This window comes from Pleurodeles waltl, chromosome 7, assembly GCF_031143425.1.
Source record: "Pleurodeles waltl isolate 20211129_DDA chromosome 7, aPleWal1.hap1.20221129, whole genome shotgun sequence".
NCBI classification, from domain to species: Eukaryota; Metazoa; Chordata; class Amphibia; order Caudata; family Salamandridae; genus Pleurodeles; species Pleurodeles waltl.
Genome location: NC_090446.1, coordinates 569,238,193 through 569,263,969, shown reverse-complemented (window position 1 = coordinate 569,263,969; position 25,777 = coordinate 569,238,193). Strand labels below are relative to the sequence as shown.

General features: G+C 45.4%; 1 protein-coding gene across 1 annotated transcript in view; it reads left to right on the top strand.

Annotated features, from left to right (window-relative positions):
- The window catches only part of LOC138246938 (uncharacterized), a 42,217-nt gene that overhangs the window by 15,633 nt on the left and 807 nt on the right, over positions 1-25,777 (top strand). Inside the window, exons 6-16 of the mRNA XM_069201686.1 lie at positions 1,420-1,464; positions 2,362-2,394; positions 2,549-2,593; positions 5,728-5,760; positions 5,885-5,932; positions 8,411-8,608; positions 17,163-17,195; positions 22,056-22,112; positions 22,889-22,933; positions 24,734-24,790; positions 25,264-25,308. Coding sequence (XP_069057787.1) covers positions 1,420-1,464; positions 2,362-2,394; positions 2,549-2,593; positions 5,728-5,760; positions 5,885-5,932; positions 8,411-8,608; positions 17,163-17,195; positions 22,056-22,112; positions 22,889-22,933; positions 24,734-24,790; positions 25,264-25,308 — 639 coding nt within the window. The remainder of the gene's footprint in view (positions 1-1,419; positions 1,465-2,361; positions 2,395-2,548; positions 2,594-5,727; positions 5,761-5,884; positions 5,933-8,410; positions 8,609-17,162; positions 17,196-22,055; positions 22,113-22,888; positions 22,934-24,733; positions 24,791-25,263; positions 25,309-25,777) is intronic.

Here is a 25,777-nt window from a genome sequence, read left to right as displayed (position 1 = left end):
CCTCAGATAGCCTTTCATCTATATTTTTGTACTCTGGAATGTACTGAGAAATGGAGAAGTTCAGGTCCTGGATTTGGAATCCAGCTGGAATGGATTCAGGTACAGGAGCATGACGGTGTGGCAGGCCTAGTTTCCTTGGCCTCCTGGAATGGACTCGGAGTGCAAACCTTCGAACAGGAGACACACCAGAGACTGACTTGTATCCTTCCTGCAATGATCCCCAGGAGTAGATCATCCCATCAAACCACCCAGATATTGAAAATGGGAGTTTAAGTGTAAAGGGCTGGAGTCACACCCCCTCTCTTTAACTTTCTTTGCAGTCTAAGTTTTTAGTTGGGGGATGGCAATGAATAACTTTGAAATCTATTAACATATTTTAAGGCCACAAATAGGGAGCCTCCTTGCAAACTAGAGAGAGTGATTCCACCAATGGATTTCTTTTTCTCCTGGGACTGTTTCTGAAGCCTCTTGGAGTATAAGAATTGTGTGGCACACCCTATCTTTCCTAAAATTGGGCTCTAGCCAACCCTTGGGAGAAGGACTAAAACTGCATGTGTGTCTGTCCTTGATTGGACCATGGCTGGACTCTCCACGTGGGACATGGAAAACCACTGTTAGGTGGAAGAAGAGAGGATTGGCTAGCCATCTTAAGAACTTGAGGTTTGAATCCCAGTCTGAGTGCTTGACTCGACATTGGATTATTCTGGGCAAATCTCTTAATTTTCTGAAGCCTAAAAAAATATGTGACATGTAAGGTGAGTAAAATGCATTTGTGTAATCTCCAATTGATGTACACAGTCTTGTAGATCATCTGTTATGTCATGTCATAACGTAGCTTCCTTGCTAGGTTTGCACTATATGTGTAATACACCCATCCATTGCTTTTACAAGGGGCTGGAAGAAGGGGCCATCAGGTACCCTGTTACTAAAACTTCCCAAGGGAAGGCAGGCAATTTTCTTGTAGACCAAAACTTCTGCCCTCCCCCTTAAAAAAAATCTTCCTACAAACAGTCAGATCCACTCATTATACTCATATGGGGCTGTATGAGCCCATTTTGCAATTCTGCTTCTAGCTCCCAGCTCCCAGTCCACCACTGGAGTGGACTCGGGACCAGACCTGGACATCTGTCCCTCCTGGGATGGACTTTGAGTGAAGAAGAATCAGACTTTGCCTTTTGCCCTTTCCATTTACAACCCGCCCCCTTAAAAAGGACTTGGGTGTATGCTCAGAGAAAGAGAGAAAGAAAAGAAACTGGATTTCCACTGCACTAATCTGAGCACAGTCATGCAAAGAGGAAAAACTGGGACTTTGCTTCTATTCCTACTAGATTGGATACAGGATACCTTGTGTTGAAGGAGGGGGCTTGGTGGCCATTAACCAATGTGTCTCTCTCTCTCTACCCTCCCTTCTTCCTGCAGGTGCACAAAATGGTTATGGACGTGGGTTAAAGCCAAACAAGCCAGGTGAGGAGGGTGAACCCCCAGGGCCCAGCACTGTGCTGGGTCTCAGGCCTATCTAAAAGATGGTTGTTGTTAGGATCTAGTGTTTTAACTGGCTAGGGTGGAGTGTTATGTGCCTGGTGTATCATGTGGTGGTGTGTTAGGGGTAGGCCATAGCAGGCTGCTAGTACATTAGGGAACTAATATATCAGTGCTGGTATGTCATGGATCGGGTGTATCAGGATACTGGCATATAATGGAGTGGTGTGTCGGGGGTTGGTATATCATGGGCCTGGCATATCAGAAGACTAGTATATCTCTGCAGGAATATCTGGTGTTTATATCTGGTGGTGTTTACATTAAGGACTAGTGTGGTATGAGGCTGGTATACCGGGGGCTGGCATATCTCTGCATGTATATCTGATCCCTAGCATATCAGGGGTTGTTTACATTAAGGGGCTTGTTTAGCAGGATGTTGCTGATGAGGATGATGATGGTGCTTGTCAATGACCATGGGCCTCTGAGAAATTGTATTGCTCGCGGAATGGTACAACATTTTTAATTGCCTAATGTAGCAGAATCGTCAGTGTCTTGTCAATCTGCTGATTAAAATGTCCACCCTCAAACTGCCTCTTTTATGCCTCCCCCTATCTTCTTCTCTTACCTCAGAAGTCAAAATAGTACACCTGCACACTACTACAGTGCAATTTAAAGATAATTTAGAATTACTCTCACTGCTCTGTATGCTATCTTTGCTCAGTGCTACCTTGCTTTACATCCTTTCACAGATGGGTAAACCTCCACAGCCTCCTTCACCTCACTGTACCTCAATCCCTCTTCTGCTCCACCAGTCTTTCTTACCATCTCTGCGTCCCCTGAACTCTCAACATGTCCCTCAATCTCTCTCCCTTTTTCCTGCAGGTTATGGGAGGCCTCAACCAAACTACGGAGCAGGTTAGTTATATATATTTTTTTTTTTTCACCCTGCGGCCCAGGGTCCAGCTCTTTTGAGGGAAAGATTCTCACCTTTAGAGTTATCACTTTGTGAATAAATAAATACCATACACTCAATGATAATGTTCTTGGTTTTTTTTGTGTTGATTTGCAGCTTTGGGCCAAGGCGGCTACCCTCAGCCTGGGAATCAGAAAGCAGGTGAGTAAGTGTGGGATTTGGGCAAGGCCGGACTGGTAACCCAAAGCTGCCCTGGCAGATTTTGTAAGACCAGCCACCATAGGGTACATAGCGAGCAAGCCTGACCACTACAGTAGTGCTTGAGGGGTTCTTCCCTCCAGGAAAATTTGAGGGAAAAATTGCAAAAAAACTGTGCATTCCTCAACACATTTTTCGTTATATATTTAATTGTATTCGTTTTTAAAGCATAGTAAATGATGACCTTAATGTGCACCAGGAGACGACATTCTTTATTGGGGCTCTCAAATGATTTCCTCACCATCACCCTGTAGCAGTGCCTCTCGACTCTCCATAGCCCTTCTCACACATGTATTTCCTTTGTTTTATAGCGCTTCTCTTATCAGCGTAGGGTGTTGGAGCACTTTACATCATGCACACATACAGAGACAATAAATCATATGTGTGTAAATCAGTGTATAGAAAATGTTGACAAAATGAACTACAAGGTGTACGATTAGCATGTCATTCGTACTGGTAGGCATTTTTTAAGAGTGCTTTGTCTGCGGAAGCAAAAGCTCAAGATTTAGAATGTAACACAATGGTTGGGGTTGACTTTACTAATAGAAATGTATTTCTATCCAAACAAACCTTTTGTTTTTTTTGCAAAATTAGGATAATCAAAGACTGGGGAAGAGACATAACTTTGTAACCTGTACCCTACAGTTGCATGCAGCTCTTAGCTGGCAGCTCATAGCTCACTGTGCTAGATTCTGATTGTAACTTTTGAACTGCAAGGAAGCAAAATTAGCTCTGTGACAAAAGCAGTATCCCACTGAGCTACGCACATAGAATTTCGTTCTGTGATTTGCATAGTACACATGTAGCAGGCACATTAACTCTCTGTGCTACCCTTTGTCAACACTTCCAATAGACAAACTCCCCCCACCCTTCCAGCTTCCCAGGGAAAACGCCTGATTCTCTGTACGACAAGGCCGGCCTTGCATTTGGGTGTGAGTTACCAGGATGGAACTAAGAAGTGTGCACAGTCACCACAATGGACCCCACTAAAATCCCATCAGTTATTACTTGCACTGCAGACCAACATGGTGTTTCTGTTTATTTCCTCCTGTAGTTGCATATACTTATCACTAAACCACTAGGGAGTAGTGCTCCTATCCTTTTGCTGCTACTTTTGTTTATCTTAGGAGTTGCTATTGCTTTTCTTATACAGTTGTAGTTACACATCCCCCTAAGTCAAAGGTCTTCAAACTGTTTATACTCAGACCCACGTTCCACCCCTTTTGTAATATAAAGGCCCTCCCAAATGACAAACAAGTTCTCTATAAAATATTAAATATTGCGAGCAAGTTCAAACATTTTGTGGGGCTTCAAAGGGCACTTTCTAACACATAAATCTGATTTACAGTAGTGCTTTTCAACTACTCACACTAGATGCATGAAAGGCAAAACAAAGCAAGCCAGAATGTTCCAGATGCTATCCTTTGTCTCTCTTCTTGGTTCAAATAAATCTTGAAATTAAACATTTTTTGCAGTCAAGTCATCCAAAACGTTTAAGGAGCTTAAAACGGCATCAAAGAAAATTTGTCAAAAACTGGAGTTCATTTCAGCCTTCAATTTTGTCACCTTATCACACTTGTTGGAAAGTGTGACACTTACTTGTCCAGTCCTGGCTTTTCAGCAAAAAGGCACTTTTTGTAAGTGGGATTTCTGAGCCCACCAGTATTCAGTGCAGTGTTAAATATGAAAGTGCAAGCCCCAAAATGCAGTGCGCTTAAAATACAAGCCGCAGATATTTCACTAGAAATAGGGCCGTGAGACAGCTCTGGCATATTTAACAATTGGAACATTGCTTCTGTTTCCAGTTCTTGTTTTTGATAGTGGGGTTAAAACATGTTAAAAACGATTGCCAACATATTCTTGGTAGACCTCTCGCCCTAAAAGTGTTGACTGAATTTTGGAAGCGTTCCCCCCCCCACGAAGTTTTTTTAGGCCACAGTTTGACACCTCCTTGACATCAATTCAGGCCACGTCAGGGGTCCTCCCCAGTTTAAAGACATCTACTCTAAGTTGCCGTCATTGTCTTGCGGCTGTACTCACGACAAGGGAGGTATTGTTTTATTTCTCCCGCAGTTCCTCAGTCTCGATAATAAGGGTCGAATTGGCTATACTTGGGGCCACGGAATTATGTGACTGTGCGGCCGGGGTGATTTTTGCATAATTATAAATTTGCAGCATTTGCACTTAATCCATCATCTGCTGCATAATCTGCAGATTTTACAAAAAAAAGATTTAGTTTTAAGCTCAAACGGTTCAAATGTTACTGTAAATGGAGCAACACGTGTTGCAGCGCAGTGGAAGGCCCTTTGCGATGCTGGGCTGATCACCTTGCTATTACTTATTGCTATATTTGGGTGTTAAAATTTGACCACTGAGGTGCAGCTAATGAGCAGACAGTGTTACCAATGCAACGGGTCTCGAATTATGTCGAGCTAGAGCTATTAGCGTTGGAAACTCCTAACCGGACTTTTCTGTGAAATAAAGAGAAAAAGTAGTTCAGAACCATACGGAAAACATGGAGCCTCGTATGGTTCCAGTAGTTTACCGGTGCTCTCAAGGAGGGCTAAACACCTGAAAAGGCATGACCTATGCATACCTTTCATGAATGAAAACAAGCAGATTTTAAAAGGCAAGCCAACGAGCCAATGAAAGTGACTGTGGTAAAATGAGCGTGGTTCAAATCCCCCTAAAGAGAGATTAGAAGAGGGAGGGAGCGTTTTGCCCTCACCCCAAATCATGAAACTATAGTATTACAAAATCATGAGGCAATAGTATTACAAAAGGCATGATTTGCCTTTTCTTACTGCATAATTTACTCAACCCACACAGATTCACTCATGAGAGGGCGTTCTGCTCGCCTCCCTCCTATACTTATTCACATTAAATAAAGGAGGCTGCTTATCAGTTCATAGATTGGAATGTCTTCCTGGTTCTGGGCATGCTATTGTATTACATGCACACGAGGTGGCGCAGTTTCGTATCTATCGTTTTAAATAGAGGAGGCGCGACTATAAACCTGTAATACTTTCACGCCACCACTCCTGACACAATTTTTTTTCTTTCTCTCTTTCTTGAAGGATATGGGGGAGTCCAACCAAATTACGGAGCAGGTGAGTAACTCCGTATTCTCCTTACTCTGCCGCAAATTAAAACAAAACATATTTTGTAAATTGTCCTTGGACGACAAAAACACTGTACAATTCTGAAGCTCGGTTGTTTCTGATTGGTTCGCAGCTCTGGGACGGCAGAGCGGCTACCCTAACGCCGGGAAGCAGAAAGCAGGTGAGGACCAGGCAGAAGGAGTCCCGTATGTTTGTCTCCAGCTGTATTTCCGTACTTCCGCTTAAAAGCAGAGGCATGCTAGAAATACAGCGACATATTCGAGGCCAGAACAATTTACCACTAAATTTTGCCTTCTAATATCTGGGAAAAATGTATTTTAGGTCGTCCCTGTCACAGTTTCGACTTGCAGGGATAATACATATTTGGGTATGTGGGTGAGCATGCATGCAAACTACCCCTGTAAGGTCAATAAAAGATGGTAAGTCCACGAAAGACAGGTAACATATGAAGCACCGATGTCACGATATGATAGATTCTATTAAAATCACGGCTGCCACTGGACCAGGCCAAGTTGCAAGGCATACACCCAGTGAGTCAGCCTAAAGTTGTCTCATTTTACAGTGTGAAGCTTGGTGCCTAAGGATGGTGTCGAAGTGATGGGGCTGAGATGCAGACTAATATCTGTCCCCCTATTAGGGTCATCGTTGTACCATAAGTGGTCAGAATATTTTATAACACTGACGGTTTGAATAATTGGGCTGCGATTTACTAACGCTTTGAAATGGAGTGAGATTTTCTATCCAGTGTGAATCGAGATTTCCACTAGATACTATCCCAAACGAATGCAAAGTGTGCCATACGCAGCTTGCCTTTCATTTGTGTCAAGGGGGGCATTCCTTGGGTGGAGCATGGGCATTGCCATCCAACGGCCCATGGGTTTTGGCGCATGTCCCAGCCTACAAACATTCATAGACACGGATTAGCGGCAAACTCTTACAGCTCCTGAGGGCAGGTGTAATGAGTAGGAATGTTTTCATTTCTCCCCGTTTTTCTAACTGTGCATGCGTGCTGCTTTGTACGGCTCAGTGGGAAACGCCTTAGAGCATAGTCTTTGTACTAGAATGGACTCCTTCCAGTACGAAACCTATGCTTCATGGAACGTGCACACTTTTGCACTATGGTGGAAGGGTGTGTGCATTGCTGCATGGCTGCTAATAGTGCGCCAGCGCTGGGGGGCAAAAATGTACCACATCTTAGTAGATGGTAGTAGGCAAATGTTTTCCCTCTCCTTTTGACACAAGGCAGCTCAGCAACTTTGGTTCAGCATTGCCTTGGGTCAAAGAATAGTAAATCTGCGCCTCTGTGATTTAAATACTCAAAGAGCTGGCACTCTGTTATGGAGCCTCTAAAATATAAGCGACTCATTCAGCTCGGCCAAGACAAATAAAAACTGTAACTAGCAGGTTAAATAGACCGATTTCTGTAGCAGTTGATTAATCCACTGATCCATTTTACCTAATAGGCTTAACACATGCAATTGGAATGTGGAAGTCCAGGTTCTCATTGTCCCAGAGTACAATTTTTGCAGTTTTGCGGCAAAAAGTTTAGCACTGACATGCGTCATTTAACAACGCCAGCCAGGCACTATATTTATTGAATGGCGCAAAACATGGGCTAGCGTCGTAAAAGAAGACTACCTGGGTGGGGGTGGCGGTAGGGAAGGAGGGGGTTGTGCATCAGAAAATGACGGTAGCCTGGTTAGAAGCAAAAAAAAAAATGCCTCCAACCAGACTAGCACCATTTCCTGGTGCACAACCACCAAAAATATTACTCCTGTTAGGAAAGACAGGAGCCATGCCCACCACCCCAATGGCCAGCACAGGTGACAAGTGTCCCCCTGGGCATGGCCATCGCACCCAGTGCCATGCTGGGCCCCCTTGTTGGACCCCCAATAGCACTTTAAAAGAAATAACAAAAATACTTACCAAAACTTACCCTACTTACCTGGGATAGGGTCCCCCATCCTCTGGTGCTCCTCTGGTGTGTGTGGGGGTGTTCCTGGGTCTGGGGTGGGCACCTGTGGGCCCATTCCATGGTGTTTGACCATGGAAATGGGTCCACAGGTCCCCTAATGCCTGGTCTGACTTAGGCCTGTCTCCCACCCGTGCATCATTTTTGCACAGGAGGATAAATATGGCGCTACAGGCTTATAGTCATTTTTTGGACGGGAATGCCTACCTTGCATCTCATTGACACAAGGTGGGTTCATGCATCCAAAAAATGACGTTAACTCCTATATTTTGACGCTAGAAGGGTCTAGCGTCAACATATAAATATGGAGTTAAGTTTGAGCCGAACTTGCGTTATAAAAATGACGCAAATTCAGCACAAATAGAGTATAAATATGCCCCTGCATTTCTATTCAGAAGTACAGGTACTTTTGCTTTAAAACTTAAGAAGTTCAGGTACTCAGTACCTTACAATTTAAAGCACTGACTACTGCTCACATGCTTTGTGTTGTGGAATTGGGCTTCAGGGAAGTAGTGAGAGTGAGAAATACAGGCATGGAGGTGTGTTGTTGGTCTTTTGAGGTATCTGTTTACTGCTCTGCACCCCTGGGTGATGTTTCTGCCATTCAGCCGCTATGTGGCCAGGCTCGACCATGTCAAGATTTGAAATTAAATTAACTTCCAACAGGTTATCCAAATGGAGCAGGTGTTGGAGCTTACCAGGGACCTGGAGCCTACCCTGGTGCTGGAGCCTACCCTGGTGCTGGAACCTACCCTGGTGCTGGAGCCTACCCTGGTGCTGGGGCCTACCCTGGTGCTGGGGCATACCTTGGTGCTGGAGCCTACCCTAACACCAGAGCCTATCTTGGAGCTGGAGTACAGCAAGGTAAGACCTAGAACAACTGAGGCAGCTAGACTTTCCTCCCGTCTGCTCTGGATTCGGCACTGAAAAAGCGTAGTGCTCCTACACCATGTCCGACAGACTACAACAGCCGTTAGTTCTAAATGTTGTTTGAAAGCAGTCCACTGCCAGTAATGCAATCCATTACCTCTACGTTCCTCTTCACAGAGGCAGCCTGTACCCTTTTAGAGCAGTGGGGCGAGTAAAAAAACACCCCTCCCTCCAAAACCCTAAACTAAATCGCCCCTCCCACTAAAAACCCTAACTAAAACACAAACACAAACACTACACTTACATGCACTACACATATGCATTACACATGCATCACAGATAAAAAAAAGAAGGTACTTACCCACGGGCTGTGTGTCTGCTCTCCGATAGAGGAAGAGCTCCCCGAGGCAATCCAGATGCTGCTCTCATGTTATTAACCAGCATGAAAGAAGCGCCTGGATTGGATGGGGCAACTTGGCTGGACGCTCTTTCAGGCCTTGGAGGCCTGTGTCTTAAAACAGCTGGGTGGAGAGTTTCAAAGGGCGCAAAGCAGCCGGTCAAAGTGACATGCGCACTTTGGAGCATCCAGTCCAGGTACTGCTCCAGCTCTCTGCTACCTCTGCTTCCGGCAGCAGAGGGCACGCCCAACATGTCTCTGGGCTGGTGCACGCTGCATAGGAAGAAATTACCTTTTCATTGCCATTCTATTTCTTCCTGTTCAGCTCATAGCCGGCAAGGGAGAGGGGTGACGCTCCCCAACATCAAAAATTACTATTGAGCTGCTCTCACCTCTAAGGCAGGAACTCTCCACAGAAAATACTGTGCATGCAACCCAAATGTAACCAGCCATATTGGATGTCATAAAAGAATCTGGTATTCCCAGCATTTCCCTGAACTAGAGGTGCTGTCACCAAGGGCCGAGAGTTAAGGGCTAATTAGGGTTAGCGGTTAGATTAGGGTTTGTGGCTGGGAGTTAAAGTTTTGGCTTATGAGCAGTGGAGGTTAGATTAGGAGCTGCATCGTGGTTGCAGGTTGCATTAAGGGTCAGTGGTCATTTTAGGGTTGTGGTACGGTTGAAGTAGGAGACGTGGTTAAGCATTGAGTTAGTGGCGAGGCAGAGGGTCCTGGGTAGGGTTTGGGCAGGGGTAGGATTGGAACAACAGTTAGGGTTTCGAGTTGAATTGTGTCTATTTGCGGCTGGGGTTAAGGTTAGCGCTAGGGAGAGGGCATGGCAAGGATTAAATCAAATCAAATCAAAAACATTTATAAAGCGCTCTACTCACCCGTGAGGGTCTCAAGGCGCTAGGGGGAGGGGGTTACTGCTGCTCGAAGAGCCAGGTCTTGAGTTCCCTCCGGAATGCGAGGTGGCCATGGGTGGTCCTGAGGTTGGTGTGGAGGGAATTCCATGTCTTGGCCGCCAGGTAGGAGAAGGATTTCCCACCTGCCGTGGTGCGGCGGATGCGAGGGATGGCGGCGAGTGCGAGGTTGGCGGAGCGAAGTTGACGGGTGGGTGTGTAAAAGCTGAGGCGACGGTTGAGGTATTTGGGTCCCTTGTTGTGGAGGGCTTTGTGTGCGTGGGTGAGGAGCCGGAAGGTGATCCTTTTGTTGACGGGAAGCCAGTGCAGGTGTCTCAGGTGGGCGGAGATGTGGCTGTTGCGGGGTATGTCGAGGACGAGGCGGGCGGAGGCGTTTTGTATTCGCTGCAGACGTAGTGGTAAGGTGTGGAGTTAGGAAAAGGGGTCGGGCCAGCAGTAGGAATTGTGATTAGGGGAACTGTCGAAACAGTGGTATTGATGATGCAGCGAAGACAATGTCCTATCGTACATCACATGCTGTGTGTATTGACGACATGTAAATATGACGAGCTGAAGTAACAATGTAAATGTTGGCAATGTAGTCCTTGTAGATACAGTGACGAGCATTCGCAGTCACGTGATAGGTTACCCACATAATGAGACAGATGTGTTCTTAACCGCTTAGTGCAATGTTAACGTCCTGTTCTCCATTTTGATGACAAATCTACAAGTTGCGCGACGTACGCTTCCCCGGTTGACACAGGAGCTCCCTTATAAAGCGCCACCCATAGATGGAAGTAAATGTCAATCACACATTTTACTCTGTGTGTAGCCCACAAAAGCACTCCCAGTTAGCCAAGTAACATTCTGACTGAAACAAAGGTATTTGTTATTGGTGCCTTTTTTTTCTGCTGAGAAGAGTAGGTTTTCGGACAAGGTAAAGAATTTGAACCAGAGAGAGGAGATTACATTGCCTCATTTGAACAAGGGCGAATCAGTTTCTCAACCAGCTAAGATACTGCTGCATCTCAAAAATTTAGCACACACATAAACACACACAGCACCAGGATTAGAACAAGGGTTTAGCTGGGTCTAGGAAACTGAACATCACATATGGTCATTTCTCACCCATGCCTATATCCTTTTTTTCAGGGAAACAATGCCAGTTGCATGTCTATGTACCCGCATCAATGGTGCAAATCGTTTCACTTTAAATCCCTTAAGTCTAGTATAATTCCCTGTACTGTACTATTTAAAGCAACTATAAACTCAATTGCAGATCAGTTTAAAAGGCCCAGCTGCTGTTGCCTTTTTAACAAATTAACAACACCTTTAGAATTTTATCTGGACCAAAGATCCAGGCACAGTCGGAGGTGTGGTAGATCTATATGCTCCAGAATCAATTAAATAAGGCATAGCCAATATGTACACTTGGCTAATCGACCATAATGTAAACACCAGGGTTTTCTCAGAAATGGGAAGTTGAATGTGGGGTACATATGTTGCGATGAGAAAGACGAAAAATTTGGGCCATATTTATACTTTTTGACTCAAAACTGCGCTAACGCAGTTTTGCGTCAAAAAATTTAACGCGGGCTAACGCCATTCCAACGCACCAGCCGGGCGTCATATTTATGGAATGACGCTAGCCGGCGCTGCTGCCTAGTGAGAGTAAAAATAAATGATGGGAACCAGGCAGCGCAGGTGTAGGGAATAATGGGGGTTGTGCGTCAAAAAATGGTGCAAGTCAGGTTAGAGTCAAAAATGTTGACGCTAACCTGACTTGCACCATTTTATGGCGCACAACCACCATGGAAATGACTCCTGTCTTAGCAAAGACAGGAGTCATGCCCCACTGCCCAATGGCCATGCCCAGGGGACTTATGTCCCCTGGGCATGGCCATTGGGCACAGTGGCATGTAGGTGAGCCCAAGTTAGGCCCCCCTATGCCACTTAAAAAAATATATAAAAATACTTACCTTTACTTACCTGTACTTACCTGAAATGGGTCCCCCCATCCATGGGTGTCCTCCAGGGGTGGGCAAGGGTGGCAGGGGGTGTCCCTGGGGGCATGGGAGGGCACCTCTGGGATCCTTCCGAGCCCACAGATCCCTTAACGCCTGCCCTGACCAGGCGTTAAAAAATGACGCAAATGCGGCTGCACGTCATTTTTTAAGGCCAGCCCACTCCTGTGCGTCATTTTTGCACGGGAGTTTAAATAAGGCGCAAATGCCTTAGAGTAATTTTTTGCATGGAAACGCCTACTCTGCATCTATTTAACGCAAGGTAGGTGTCCACGCTAAAAAATGATGCAAACTCCAAGATTTTTGATGCTAGACGGGTCTAGCGTCAAAGTATAAATATGGAGTTAGCTTTGCGTCGGATTTGCGTAAAAAAAAACGATGCAAATCCGGCGCAAACAGAGTATAAATATGCCCCTTTGTTTCCTCATCCAACCAGCATATCAGGGAAGTCCTTAAAAATAATGCAATTTTACAGCAACAGTATGTGGTTAAAATATTATACACCAGAGTACCTAAATAAGAAAGACGAAAACATCTCGAATAGCTGCCCTAGCTGTGTAGATGGAGCTCCAGGTATTAGGGTTCACATGTTTTGGCTCTGAGCTACCTCTGCTATTGTCGAGATGTTTTCAGTTTCTTTCCTGAAATCATTTCTCCTGAAGTGCTGATTCCTTAAGAAAAATAACACTTTTCAATCAATCAATCAATAAATTTATAAAGCGCGCTATGTACCCGTTAGGGTTTCGAGGCGCTAAGGGGGGGGGGGGGGGTGCTGCTATCGTTCGAAAAGCCATGTCTTGAGGAGTCTCCTGAAGGTGAGGAGGTCCTGGGTCTGGCATAGTGAGGTTGGGAGTGAGTTCCAGGTCTTGGTGGCGAGGTAGGAGAAGGATCTGCCGCCAGAGGTCTTGCGCTGGATTCGGGGGACGATGGCGAGGGCAAGGTTGGCAGAGCGTAGTTGACGTGAGGGAACGTAGAAGTTGAGTCTGGTGTTCAGGTAGGTGGGTCCGGTGTCGTGTAGTGCCTTGTGTGCGTGGGTGAGGAGTTTAAAGGTGATCCTCTTGTCCACGGGGAGCCACTGGAGGTCCTTCAGGTGGGGGGAGATGTGACATCGGCGGGGTGTGTCGAGGATCAGGCGGGCGGATGCGTTCTGGATGCGTTGGAGTCGTTTGATGTCTTTTGTTGGGATGCCTGTGTAGAGTGCGTTGCCGTAGTCGAGTCTGCTACTGACGAGGGCTTGGGTCATCGTCTTTCTGGTTCCTGTTGGAATCCACTTGAAGATCCTGCGGAGCATGCGGAGGTTGTTAAAACAGGAAGAGGAGACCGCGTTGACCTGTTTGGACATGGTGAGAGTGGAGTCGAGGATGAAGCCGAGATTTCGTGCGTGGCTGGCTGGGGTGGGTGGGGGGCCCAGGGCGGTGGGCCACCACGAGTCGTTCCAGGCCGAGGGGGTGCGCCCGAGGATGAGGACTTCCGTCTTGTCGGAGTTAAGTTTCAGGCGGGTGTTGCTCATCCACTCGGCGATGGATTTCAGTCCCTCGTGGAGGTTGGCTTTGGCGGTGAGAGGATTTTTGGTCAGGGAGAGGACGAGCTGGGTGTCGTCAGCGTAGGAGAGGATGCTGAGGTTGTGCTGGTGGGCCAGTTGTGCGAGGGGGGCCATGTAGACGTTGAACAGCGTTGGGCTTAGTAAGGAGCCTTGGGGGACGCCGCAGATGAGGTTGGTGGCTTTGGAGCGGAAAGGTGAGAGTCGGACTCTCTGGGTTCTGCCGGAGAGAAAGGAGGAAATCCAGTTGAGGGCTTTGTCTTGGATGCCGGCTTCGTGTAGACGGGTTAGTAGGGTGCGGTGGCAGACTGTGTCGAAGGCGGCTAATAGGTCTAAGAGGAACAGGGCTGAGGTTTCGCCGTTGTCCATTTGTTGTCTGATGTCATCTGTGGCAGCGAGGAGTGCAGTCTCTGTGCTGTGGTTTTGTCTGAAACCTGATTGGGAGGGGTTTAGGATGGAGTTGTCTTCTAGGTAGTGGGCGAGCTGTGCGTTGACGATCTTCTCGATGACTTTCGCTGGGAAAGGGAGGAGGGAGATCGGTCGGAAGTTTTTGAGATCGTTGAGGTCAGCCTTAGGTTTCTTGAGGAGGGGTTGGATTTCTGCGTGCTTCCAGCTGTCCGGGAAGGTGGTGGTGTTGAAGGAGAGGTTGATGATCTTGTGGAGTTTGGGGGCGATGGTGGCGTCGGCTTTGTTGAAAACGTGATGTGGGCAGGGGTCAGCGGGAGATCCTGAGTGGATGGAGTTCATGGTCTTTAGGGTTTCGGCGTCGTCTACTTGGGTCCAGGTGGTGATGTGGTCGGCGTGGGAGGAGTTGTTGGGGGTGGGGTCTGGCGGGGTGAGGTGTTGAAGCTGTCATGGATGGCTGCGATTTTCTGGTAGAAGAAGGTGGAGAGATCGTCGCAGAGTTTCTGGGATGGAGGGACGTCGTTGACGTTGGCGTTGGGGTTGGAGAGTTCCTTCACGATGCCGAAGAGTTCCTTGCAGTCGTGAGCGTTGTTGTTAAGGCGTTCTGTGAAGTGGGAGCGCTTGGCGAGTCGGATCAGTTGGTGGTGTTCACGGTTGGCTTCCTTGAGGGTAGCAAGGTTGTCGGGTGTGCGCTCGAGGATCCATTTTTTCTTGAGTTTCTGGCAGGTGCGTTTGGAGGTGGTCAGTTCTTCTGTGAACCAGGCTGTTTTTTTCTTTTCTTGGTTGGCGCTGGGTCTCTTGAGTGGGGCTAGGATGTTGGCGCAGTTGAGGATCCATTGTTGGAGGTTGATGGCGGCGGAGTCCGGGTCGGTGGGGTCGGGTGGTGGGTTTTTGGCGAGGGTGCTGGTTAGTTGATTCGGTGACTTTTCCCCAGAGGCGGTGAGGCGGTAGAGGGGTGCGGTGGTGTTCGGTGTTTTTCTTGAAGGAGAAATGGACGCAGTGATGGTCGGTCCAGTGGAGTTCGGAGGTGTGGCTGAATGAGATGTGGTTGCTTGAAGTGAAGAGTGGGTCAAGGGTGTGGCCGGCGACGTGGGTGGGTGTGTTGACCAGTTGACGGAGTCCGAGGTTGGAGAGGTTGGTGATCAGTGATGCGGTGTTGGCGTCATTGTTGTTCTCCAGGTGGAAGTTTAGGTCTCCCAGGAGGATGTAGTCTGAAGAGGTGAGGGCGTGGGTGCTTGCGAGGCTGGAGATGGTGTCGCTGAAGAGGGCTTTTGGTCCTGGAGGACGGTATATGAGGGTTCCTCTGAGGGTAGTGTTGGGGTCCGTGTGAATCTGGAAGTGGAGGTGTTCGGCTGTCTTGAGGGTGTCGTCCGTGTGGGTGTGGATCTTGAGGGTAGATTTGTGGGCGATGGCTATTCCTCCGCCGATTCCGTTGGTGCGATCTCTTCTGGTGATCTTGTAGCCGTCAGGGATGGCGATGGCGATGTCAGGGGCCGAGGAGTCGTTCCACCAGGTTTCGGTCAGGAAGGCTACGTCTCGGGCGGTGGTGTCGAGCAGGTCCCAGAACTCGATGGCGTGCTTTCGTGCGGAGCGTGTGTTGAGGAGGATGCAGTGCAGGTGGTTTGTGTTGGTTGTTGCTGGCTTCGTTGTTCTGTTGCAGGTGAAGTTGCAGGTGCGGCAGGAAAAAGGTCCTTTGGTGTGCTTCAGGGTGGCCTGGAAGCACTCTGTGGAGGGGCCAGGGTTGAGGGCGAGGAGTTCGCTGGCTGAGTATCGAAGGCAGGGGGTGCGGGGGGCGTGAGGACCAAGGGGGGTGGCGCTGGGCGCGGTCCAGGCACGGACGGGCGCAGACGGGCTTGCCTCTGGCGCGCCTCCGGCTCCTCGGCCCCTGACCTATTTACTGATCAGTCTTCAGGGTCGAAGATCGCCGTGGATGAATTTGTGTTTATATCTACGCTTTTAGCTTTGCCTAATCACTGTAAAGCGGAAATTGAACTAAGCCACTGTTTTTGGAGATTGATGTTTCAAACTTACCCAGATTAGAGCGTGGAGCATTGCTATTATGTACGCAATTCACCTGTAAAAATATCTAACCTGTTTGGAAGAAAAAAAACTCCTAGTTCTTCACGTGTTTGCAAATTATGAACCCTATATTTTATAAGTATTCCCAGGTTATAATGGAGGTACATACCCAGGCCCTGGGGTTCTGCATCAATATGCCAGTGGTAGGACATTCGTTCCGAAGTGCCCGCAGTCAGCAGGGGTCACTCTAACAACAGTACAGAGCTGTCTCTCCTTACGGGTCACTCCATTAATTCCAGCACCATGTAGCAGGTGTCAGTGCATGTCTCTGTCTCTTGCTATCTCTCTGTTTCTGCAAGGGTCACTACAGCTGTAATCTGAGCCATAGCCAGAAGGTGTCGCTGTAAGACGCAGTATTTGGTTCCACGCAAGGGCTGTGCTTCAGCAGTCCTCACAATCCTGGTCAACAGTTATCACCAGAAGAGCATTCCCTCCCCTCCACAAGGCTGTCCCTCTTCACTGAGCGTGTCAGTAGTGGGTCTGTTTGAAATTTGAATTATGACTGCATAATAAGCATACTTTTGAGACTGTCCTGTTACGTTACAGCGAAATTCTCAAAATTACACTATTAGGCGACTCTGCGTAATTACGTGCCACAGACACGCCATTCGCGTTAAAAAAAATACTGTGAACGCACAAGAACAGCACAACGTGGGTGGCTGTTTTCGTGGTTCTTTTCGTTTTTTGCTGTATTTCTTTGGCGCAAAATGCACCCGCACAGCAAAAATTGACAGGAGGACTTCCGTTTCACGTAATTTTGCCAAAATTTTGCGTAGTTACGAAACAGCAAATTACTTGAACTTCGCACGGCCGTAGCAGTATCTCTGGCAGCTTTTGTTAGCAGGTATCACACCATCTCACTGTGTGCTTTCAGACTCTCAGACATTGCGTTCAGATTCTGCTTGGTGACTGGGTTAGCACATGTCAAGGTTCTTCTATGTTCCGTGGATGGAAGCAACAGTTCCCACACGTGTGGATTACAGTTGCAATTTAAACAGTAACTGAAGGGAAAATAGAAAATATGGTGCTCATTGCTGTTGTCATTCAACACCTCACCAACAAGCTCACTTGTCCTTGGCAACAGCCCTCTGGCGCGCCCCTGGTTTAGTGTCTTCCTCCTGAGGGTTGACAGCATCCCCTCTAAGGACTCACCTGCCCTCTCTTTTCTCGAAATAACCACTTGGTTGTCCTTTTTTCATTCACAGGTGCAGGACACGGGTCCAAGCCAGCAAAAGCAGGTTAGTCACCAGTCGGGTGTCAATGGGCCCCTGGAGCCACGGTAGAGGGGAGACATCTTCCTTTTCACCACAGACTCTTCCCTACTCACCTTTCCCCTCTGACCTTCCTGCTTCACTGATTTTTTTTGTACCTCGAGTTCCGTTCTCACTTCCTTTGTGCTTCTGACTCCCTGCTCAGATTCTTGCTGTGCTCTTCTTGATTGTCCCTCAGTATCTCATACCATCCCCACCGTTACTGCTTCTTCTGTGCACATTCTTTCCCTTTCCTTTCTTGCTCTTGTTCTCTCATTTGCAAATGCCATTTCTTTTGGCTGCTTTCCACTTGGTGGACACCCAGTATGATGGATGTCCTCCTGTCCAAACTCGTCTTCATTTCTATTTCCATTCTTCCTCAGCCTGTCTCTTGTTCCATTCTGACTTCTTTCCTTTGTACTTCCCCCTCACTTCTCACATCTATCCGTTGAAATTCATGCACACTTTATTCCGCCTACCTTACCTCTGGTTTCCTTTTTGTAGCGTTTTCTGCCAATCCATCCTTCTTTCGTTCATTCTTTCCTTCCCTCTTTTATGCTTCTTTCTTCTTTCCTATTTTTTGCCCCGTTGCACGTTTCCCTTTCCTTCGTCTCAACTTCTACTCCCTCTTTTTTTCTTCCCCTGCAGTTGTTGGTGTCTCCTTTCCCTCCCTCCTTCCTTTCTTTGTACTTCCTGTTCCCACCTCTTCCCTACCATCTGATCTAATCTCCTGTTCCCATTCCTTTCGAGCTTCTTCCCTCTCCCTCTTTAATTACTGGTTGCAACTCCCTTCCTTTCTCTGTGGGTCCTGTTTGGTCTCCACTTTATTTATCATGAGTTCCTCATGGCTTCCTTCTTCACTACTCTGTTCTCCATGTGTCTTGTCATTTTCTCCACCTGCTGTACAACTCTGACTTCTTTCCTTTTTACTTGTATGCCGACCCACTTCAAGCCCCTCTCCTCCTTTTGCCTTCTCACTTCCTTTGACTAAACCTCATTGCTTCTTCGCTTCTCCGTACCTCATGCGTCCTCCTCACTTCTTCTACTCCCTGTTCCATCCTCAGTACTTTCCCTTTTTCTTCTATATCTAACCATTTGCACCCCCTTCTCTTCCCGTTGCCGCCTGTCTTCCTGAATCTCCCTTACTCTTCCTGTTTGTTCTAACTGCTACTCTACTTCATATTCCCACCTTCCTTACTTCTGCTTTACCCTTAATTCCTGTGTACTTCTTCATCCCCTATCTTCTGTAAATTCTGTTTGCAAGTTAATTCCTTTCGCCTTACTCCCTGTACGTTCCTCTCTCCTTACTTACTGTTTCCACCCTTCTTCTCCTTTAGTAGTTGTTCCCTTCTTTTTAATTTGTTTCCTATTCTCTTCTTCTTTCTTTACGCTGTTCCTTCTTTATTTCATATTCCCTCTATCAGGCTTTATATTTCCATTACCCTGTCATCTTCAGCTGAACTGTCCACGCCATCCTTTCTACCTCTGTACTTTCTGTATCCTCCTAACTAGTTACCTTTCAGTGTCCTCCTTTCTGCATCAATACTTCATGTACTCTCCTTTATTCCAGTGAACGCGCTGTGCCTTCTTTTCTTTGTAATTTATGTGTGCATCTTTTTTACTATGCTCATTCCGCTATATCCCCATTAGCGTTTGGACAAAATATAGAGTTTTAATTATCATGGGACAAAAATATCATTAAAGAAATATTGCTACTATCAAAATAACGTGGGACAGATTATAATTGTCAAGAGTATCAGGTGTTTTTTAGTATATAATATTGATTTAAAGAATATTGGGCCTGATTACAACTTTGGAGGAAGGTGTTAATCCGTCCCAAAAGTGACAGATATACCACCAGCCGTATTACGAGTCCATTATATCCCATGGAACTCGTAATACGGCTGGTAGTATATCCCTCACATTTGGGAGACGGATTAACACCTCCTCCAAAGTTGTAATCAGGCCCATTGCGTTGAATATTCTTTTCATTAATATATTTGTAAACATTTTTATTTTTAATATTTAACATGTTTTGGTTAGTATTTTAATTTTAGGTGTTAGGATGTTAGTATCATTTTTATACATTTTTTTAAATATAGTTTGTTATTTTAATGTTTTTAGAAATTTATTTTTTAATTCAATTAGTAATTAATAGTGTAGCAGCTGTTTGTTGGGTATGTATGGGAATAGGGTGTAAGTTAAATTATGAATAATTTAAATGTAATGGTTATGCGTTTTTATTGTAAGTTATTAATTTAGTTGAATATTAATTATTTAAATTTTTAATTGTTATGTTTTTTTTTTAGTTTAGTTTGTGAATTTTAATGTGTATTTTAATTTAAAGTTATATTTTTGTAGCTGGTTGTTGGGTTTGTAGCGGAATAGGGCCGGAAGTTAATTGAATTAAAAATTTGAAAGTTAATGGCAATTCATTCATTATTGTAAATTTAACATTGGAGTGATGAGAGCTCCATTGAAGACAATGGAGAAGCAGCAGCCTATTTGAACTGGTACAGGCACGCTGCTCTTAACATTTCAATGTTCTAATACAGAGCATCTGCCTCTTTCTTTCCCCTGCCTCTCGAACATATATTATTTAGGCAGAGGAAAGCGAAAGGCAGAGGCTATGCAGCAGGGTTCACCCTTCGCTCCTCCTGTAGCTCACTAAAACTAGGGCTTCATAAGGAGTGGGGGGGGAATGCTGGTCAGCTCCCGGGTCTCGCTGGCATGGCTGAACTACAAAAAGCAGTTCAGCCAAACCGTAGAGAAGCAGGGGCTGACTTCAGCTCCCTTTCACAGCTCTCGCTGTGAATATTCAACAGCGAACAGCCATGGCCCTGCAAGCTGTTAGCTGTAGAACATTCACAGCAAGAGATGTTTACAAAACCTTCGGAGCCCAAGGGGGATTTCAACCCCCTCGGGCCCCAACAGGCCTCTATTTTACTAAGTAGAATATTCTGGTCTCATGAGCATTGCAGTTTGTTTTTAAGTTTTTTTTTTTTTAAAGTATTTAAATTAAATAATTTGGTGCTTATTTTGATATTTTGTTATGTTGTGTGTTAGTCAAGTGAAGGTTTTAATGAGTAATATATTTTTTTTATATATTTTAAAAATTTGATAATTTTATTAAATAAAATGGATTTCATCATGTAGTATAATCTATTCATTTTGATCAGTTATTAAAATATTTTATTCAATAATCAGACTTCTACTCTTTATGTATAATTCCTTTAAAGTCCTGCATTTTCCCAGTGTTGCTTGGACTGGCGTGGGAATAGTAAACCTAACCCATCTGAACTCCAACATTTTCCCTATTGTTGTTTAGACTGGAATGGGAATAGTATATCTAAACCCTCCAAAGTCCAGCACTTTCCCCACGGTTGCATCGATTGCAGTGGAAATAGTAAATCTAATCCCTCTGAAATTCAACCCTTTCCCTTCTGTTGGCGAAACTGGATTTATGATAAAAAAATGTAATTGTGCTTATCTTTAGACTTTTTTTTGTAATTGTTTATATTAATTTTTTTAGTAAATTGTATTTTTGCGAGGTTTAATATAATATTTAATTTTATATTGACTTTGTTTATTTAATTCTGATTCTTAAATAGCAATTTTTTATATATGTTTATGTAAACATTTACATTAGGCAATGTTTTTTGTTTTTAATTTATGTTAATTAACTATTTTCAATTAAATGTATTTGAATAATGATTATAGTTATTTTTTTCTCTAACTTGCTAAGCTGCATTGGAGTTTGGAATGGGCATCTCTATAAAGATGTAGTATGAAATATTTACTCAAAGCTATTTATTTCACATTAAATTAAATGCAGATATTTTAATATTTTTATTTTTTGTCCTTAAAGGGTATATACAACAATTTAAACAATATTTCTTCCACAGTATGTCTGAATCAGTGTTTTTGTCATTCGCATTATACGCGTAGTGGCACAATATTGTAGTAAACAACATTCTTGACACAATATTTTTGCCAATAATATTTTTTTACTTGATACTGTGTCAGTGAACAACCCCCAAATCCAGCTTCTTCTTTTGTAGCTCTTACTCCTGACTTCCATAATGTTACTTTGTATCTTTTTCTCTACTCCATTCCCTTCTCTTCCTTCAATGTTTTCAGTTTTATCTTCACTGTTATAGCCAGTTAGTCAATCAACTTTTGGCATGTCTCTGGTTGTTCTATTTTGATCCTCTACCTGCACCTGCTACTAGTACCCATGGGAGTCCAGCGATACAAGTAGCAATTGTGGAACTTGGCTTCTCTTAAATTTGTGAAATTCTGGAAGAAATTGCAATGGAGTTGCAAAATATTCTTAGGCAATTATTGGGTAACAAATTGGCAGAAATAGACTTTGCAAAATTAAAACTGGGCGGGTGAGATTTTAAGTACACTGGCAAAATTTAATTTTGAGAGGATGTAACAGTGTGCAATACACCAGAGGGCAACATTTGTCCTTAAAAATATTTTAAGGTATAAGTTTGTGCTAAAATTCTTTTGTTTCAACATTTATGTGCAAACATAGGTTTTGATCCATAATCTTTCATGAATGTTATGGAGACAGTACCACGACTTTAAACTCCTAAAACAATTTCTGTGTTTTTTCCCCTGGGTGGTCAGTGTCCTTCAGTTTTTGAGAAAACCTATAAATTAATTTTTTTACAGATAAAATCTCCACAAAACTGGAAGAAATCCAGCAAAAGCTTTATTGAACAAGAAAATTAATAATGTCTCAGCTTCATTAAGTGCAGACACTTTTTGACACAAACATGCTGGCAGAATTATAATTTTGCACACTGCTTAATGAAATCTAAATCTTTTCTACAACAGGTTACGGACGTGGGAACGCCTATCTGGGAGCTGGTGTCCAGCAGGGCTATCCTAACAGTAAGTGCCACCCAAGACTTCTTTTTTCTATAAGGCTTGCTATACAAACACTAGTTGAGGCTCTACCAACCAATCTATCGAGCTTTTTCACCACACGCATGCAACTCAACTGGGGCCACTTTGCACATAGTGCCCTGGAGACAGAACATGCGTGTGCACCCCCACAGCACTATGGTATTACATAAGGGGGTTGCAGATGCTTGTGCAACCCCTTCTGTACCACTAATAGCGCTGGAACATACATAGCACTAGTAGTTTCGTGAGAGGGTGTTTGCTCATTTTCATGGGATGTGACCCTATGCACATGAAGGAATCATTTTGCCTCTGTGCCCGCACCCTGTTACGGATGTGGATGCAACAGAAAAGAAGCCCTGTCAGTGCGCCCTTTCAGAGTGAAGGGGATGGCGTGGGCTTACTGCACCCATCTGCAAGGGACCTCTGCCCCCCTCTCTGAAGTGCAGGCACCTGCTCTGTGAAACAGAGTATCTTTTAAAAGTTGCTTCATATTTCACTGAATGCACTTCCCTCCCGGTGGCACAAGCTTGTGGCTTCCCTGGCGGTAGCACATTAATAGTAAGAGGGTGAACTGTTCCCTGTTAAAGGTGGGCCGTGGTGCAAATAGGGTGGGTGCGCCCATTACGTAATATGGGCCCTGATATATTCTAAAACCCTTATCCCACAGTCTGTTCACCCGCCCTTCTACTACCTAACCTACTCGTACCCTCTGGCTTTCAGTTTCTTGCATTCCCTCACTGCATTTTGTCTTCCGTTCACAGATGCTGCAGCTGGCACTGGTCTTGGATCCAAGCCTGGCAAAGGAGGTGAGTTACTCATGGAGGGGATCCTTTGTGCTTATTCTTCTCTCTTTGCTTTCTGCTCTCTCGTCATGTTTTTCATACTTCTTGTCCTCCTGGCTTCTTTCTCTTTATGTTCTGTCCCAATTCTTCCTTTATTCAACCGTACTTCTGGGCTTTTTTTTTCTACTGTACTTCTGGTCTCCTTTCTTCCTGTTTACTTCCTCTTCTCTCAACTTTTCCTTACCATCTCTTACTGTTTACATCCTTCTCTTCATCCATCCTTCTTCTAGGTTTCATGCTCTCTTACCTATTTCAGCTACTGCTTTTCCCCCACGTTTCCATTCATTGTGTTTTATTTCCCACTTTTGACTTAGGGCCTGCATGTGATGTCTGTGGCGGTTTTGACCGTCCACGAACTTCCGAGGGGAAGGTTGCCACCATAGTGGCTACCTCCCCACCAGGCCCATTAAGAGTTTCCAGCTACATCAGCACCTGGGGCCCCCTGCATCCATTCGCTGCCAGCCTTTTCATGGCGGTGCGATCGCCATGAAATGCTGGTAGAGAACGAGGCCGTAATACCCAGGGCAGCACTGCTTGCAGTGCTGGCCTGGCGGAATAGGACCGACACCTACCTCTAGACCACCGGGATCCCTGATCCTGGCAGTGCTGGTGGTCCCACCATGCCCCGACCGCCTGAGTTGAAATATGGCACTTAGACTTCCACATTGGCGGCGGTCCGACCACCTTGTGCTGGTGGTCTAGTGACAGTTGGACTCAAAATGAGGGACTTAGGGCCAGATGTAGGAAGGCATTAGCGTTTCGCAAACAGCAAAAAACGCCGTTTGCGAGGCGCTAATGCCCTCACGCGATGCTGAAACACATATTGCGAGTCGGTACCGACTCGCAAAATGTGTTTCAGACTCGCAAATAGGAAGGGGCGTTCCCTACCTATTTGCGAGTCGCACCGCGATGTAGGGTTGATTTGTGACCGCAGAAGCTTTCGCAAATCAACCCGCAGTTACCATCCACTTGAAGTGGATGGTAACTCATTCACAAAGAGGAAGGGGTCCCATGGGACCCCTTCCTCTTTGTGAATGCTCCCAATAATATTTTTTAAGAGCAGGCAGTGGTACTATGGGCCACTGCCTACTCTGAAAAAAACCGAAACAAAAAGGTTTCGGTATTTTTTTCTATTTGCTGCTCGTTTTCCTTTAAGGAAAACGGGCTGCAAAGAGAAAAAAAAAACTGCTTTATTTAAAAGCAGTCACGGACATGGTGGTCTGCTGTCTCCAGCAGGCCACCATCCCCGTGAGTGCCTAGGCTCGCTATGGGGTCGCAAACTGCGACCCACCTCATAAATATTTATGAGGTGGGTCTTTGCGACCCCATAGCAAGTCGCAGAAGGTGTCTGAGACACCTTTCTGCATACCAATTTGCGAGTTGCAAATTGCGAGTCGGAAGGACTCGCAATTTGCAACTCGCAAATTAATTTCTACCTACATCTGGCCCTTGGTCTCTCTGTACACTCAGCATATTCTTTGTTTGCTTCATCAGTACTCCCTGTCACTCTTGCTTTTGTTGTACTTGTATTCTACCTTCCTTCCTCTACTCATGATGTTCATTCTGCAATGCCATATATTTCCGGCTTCATTGCATGTTCTTCCATTCTGCTTCCTGTTCCCTTCTCATTTCCTTTCCTGGCAACTCCTGTTTATCAGTTAAATCCTAACCTGCTTTACCTGTTTTATTGTATAAGATTTTTTGCACGCACTTTGCATTACATGGTGGCTGCAGGGTAACCACTGTCTTCGTTCTGTCTGGCAGGCTATGGACCTGGGAACGCTTACTTGGGAGCTGGTGCCCAGCAGGGATACCCTAATGGTAAGACTCACAACAGCCTACCATACAAACCTCCCCACAGGCACGCTTTAGGTCAGACTTGCTCCAACCATGTATTCCACTGACCTCACCATACAGGTACAATACCCAACTGCAGTGATCAGTTATGCAGGCTTTATGATCAGGCCTCCTCTTCCAGCTTGACAAATGGTTATTGTTTATTGACCTTAAAGTAGGATTTCTTAAGGTGGTTTCATCACATGCACCCCTGTATACAATACCTTCCCATTCTGCAGGCTTCACCACATGGCCTACTCATCAGATGTCACAACAGGAGTTATTCTACTGTCCTTCCACAGGGCATATACAAGTCTCTCTCCCCTGCCTCTGGTGCGTTTTACCATATGACTGTCTTCTGTTTTGGCCTCATCACAATATCTAGTCTACAAAGCGCTGGCCCACCAACCGGATGTCTTCCCTGATGTAACCCTGTGCTCTGTCACTCCCTTTCACAGCTGCAGGAGCTGGCACCGGTCTGGGATCCAAGCTGGGCAAAGCAGGTATGTCACTTATTTGGTTTCTGTGTCTCTGGACCTATGGAGAGGTCAGGCTGACGTACCCTTCATCACGTCACATGCTTTATCTTTTCCCTTCTTCCCCTTTCTACCCTTTTCCATGGTTTTCACACTACTTCCTGCTCTCCTTACTGCCGCCCCTTCTTTTACCACTCAATTTCCGTGTACCAGACACCCCCCTTCCTTGTTTGTACTTCCTGTTTTGTTTTCATTTTCCTCCACCATACTACATGATCCTGTTTCACTACCTTTGTATTCCATTTCTTTCTTTGTACTTCCCGTTCCCTCCTTTCTTTATCTGTCTCCAGTCATCACCTCACTTCCCTCAGCTGTACTGTTAGCTCTGGTCTTACTTCCTTTCACTGTTACCTGCCTCTCACTTCTTTTCTTTACCCCTTGTTATGTCCTTCATTAGTCAACAATTTTTCATCTCAATTCACTTTCTTTCTTTATA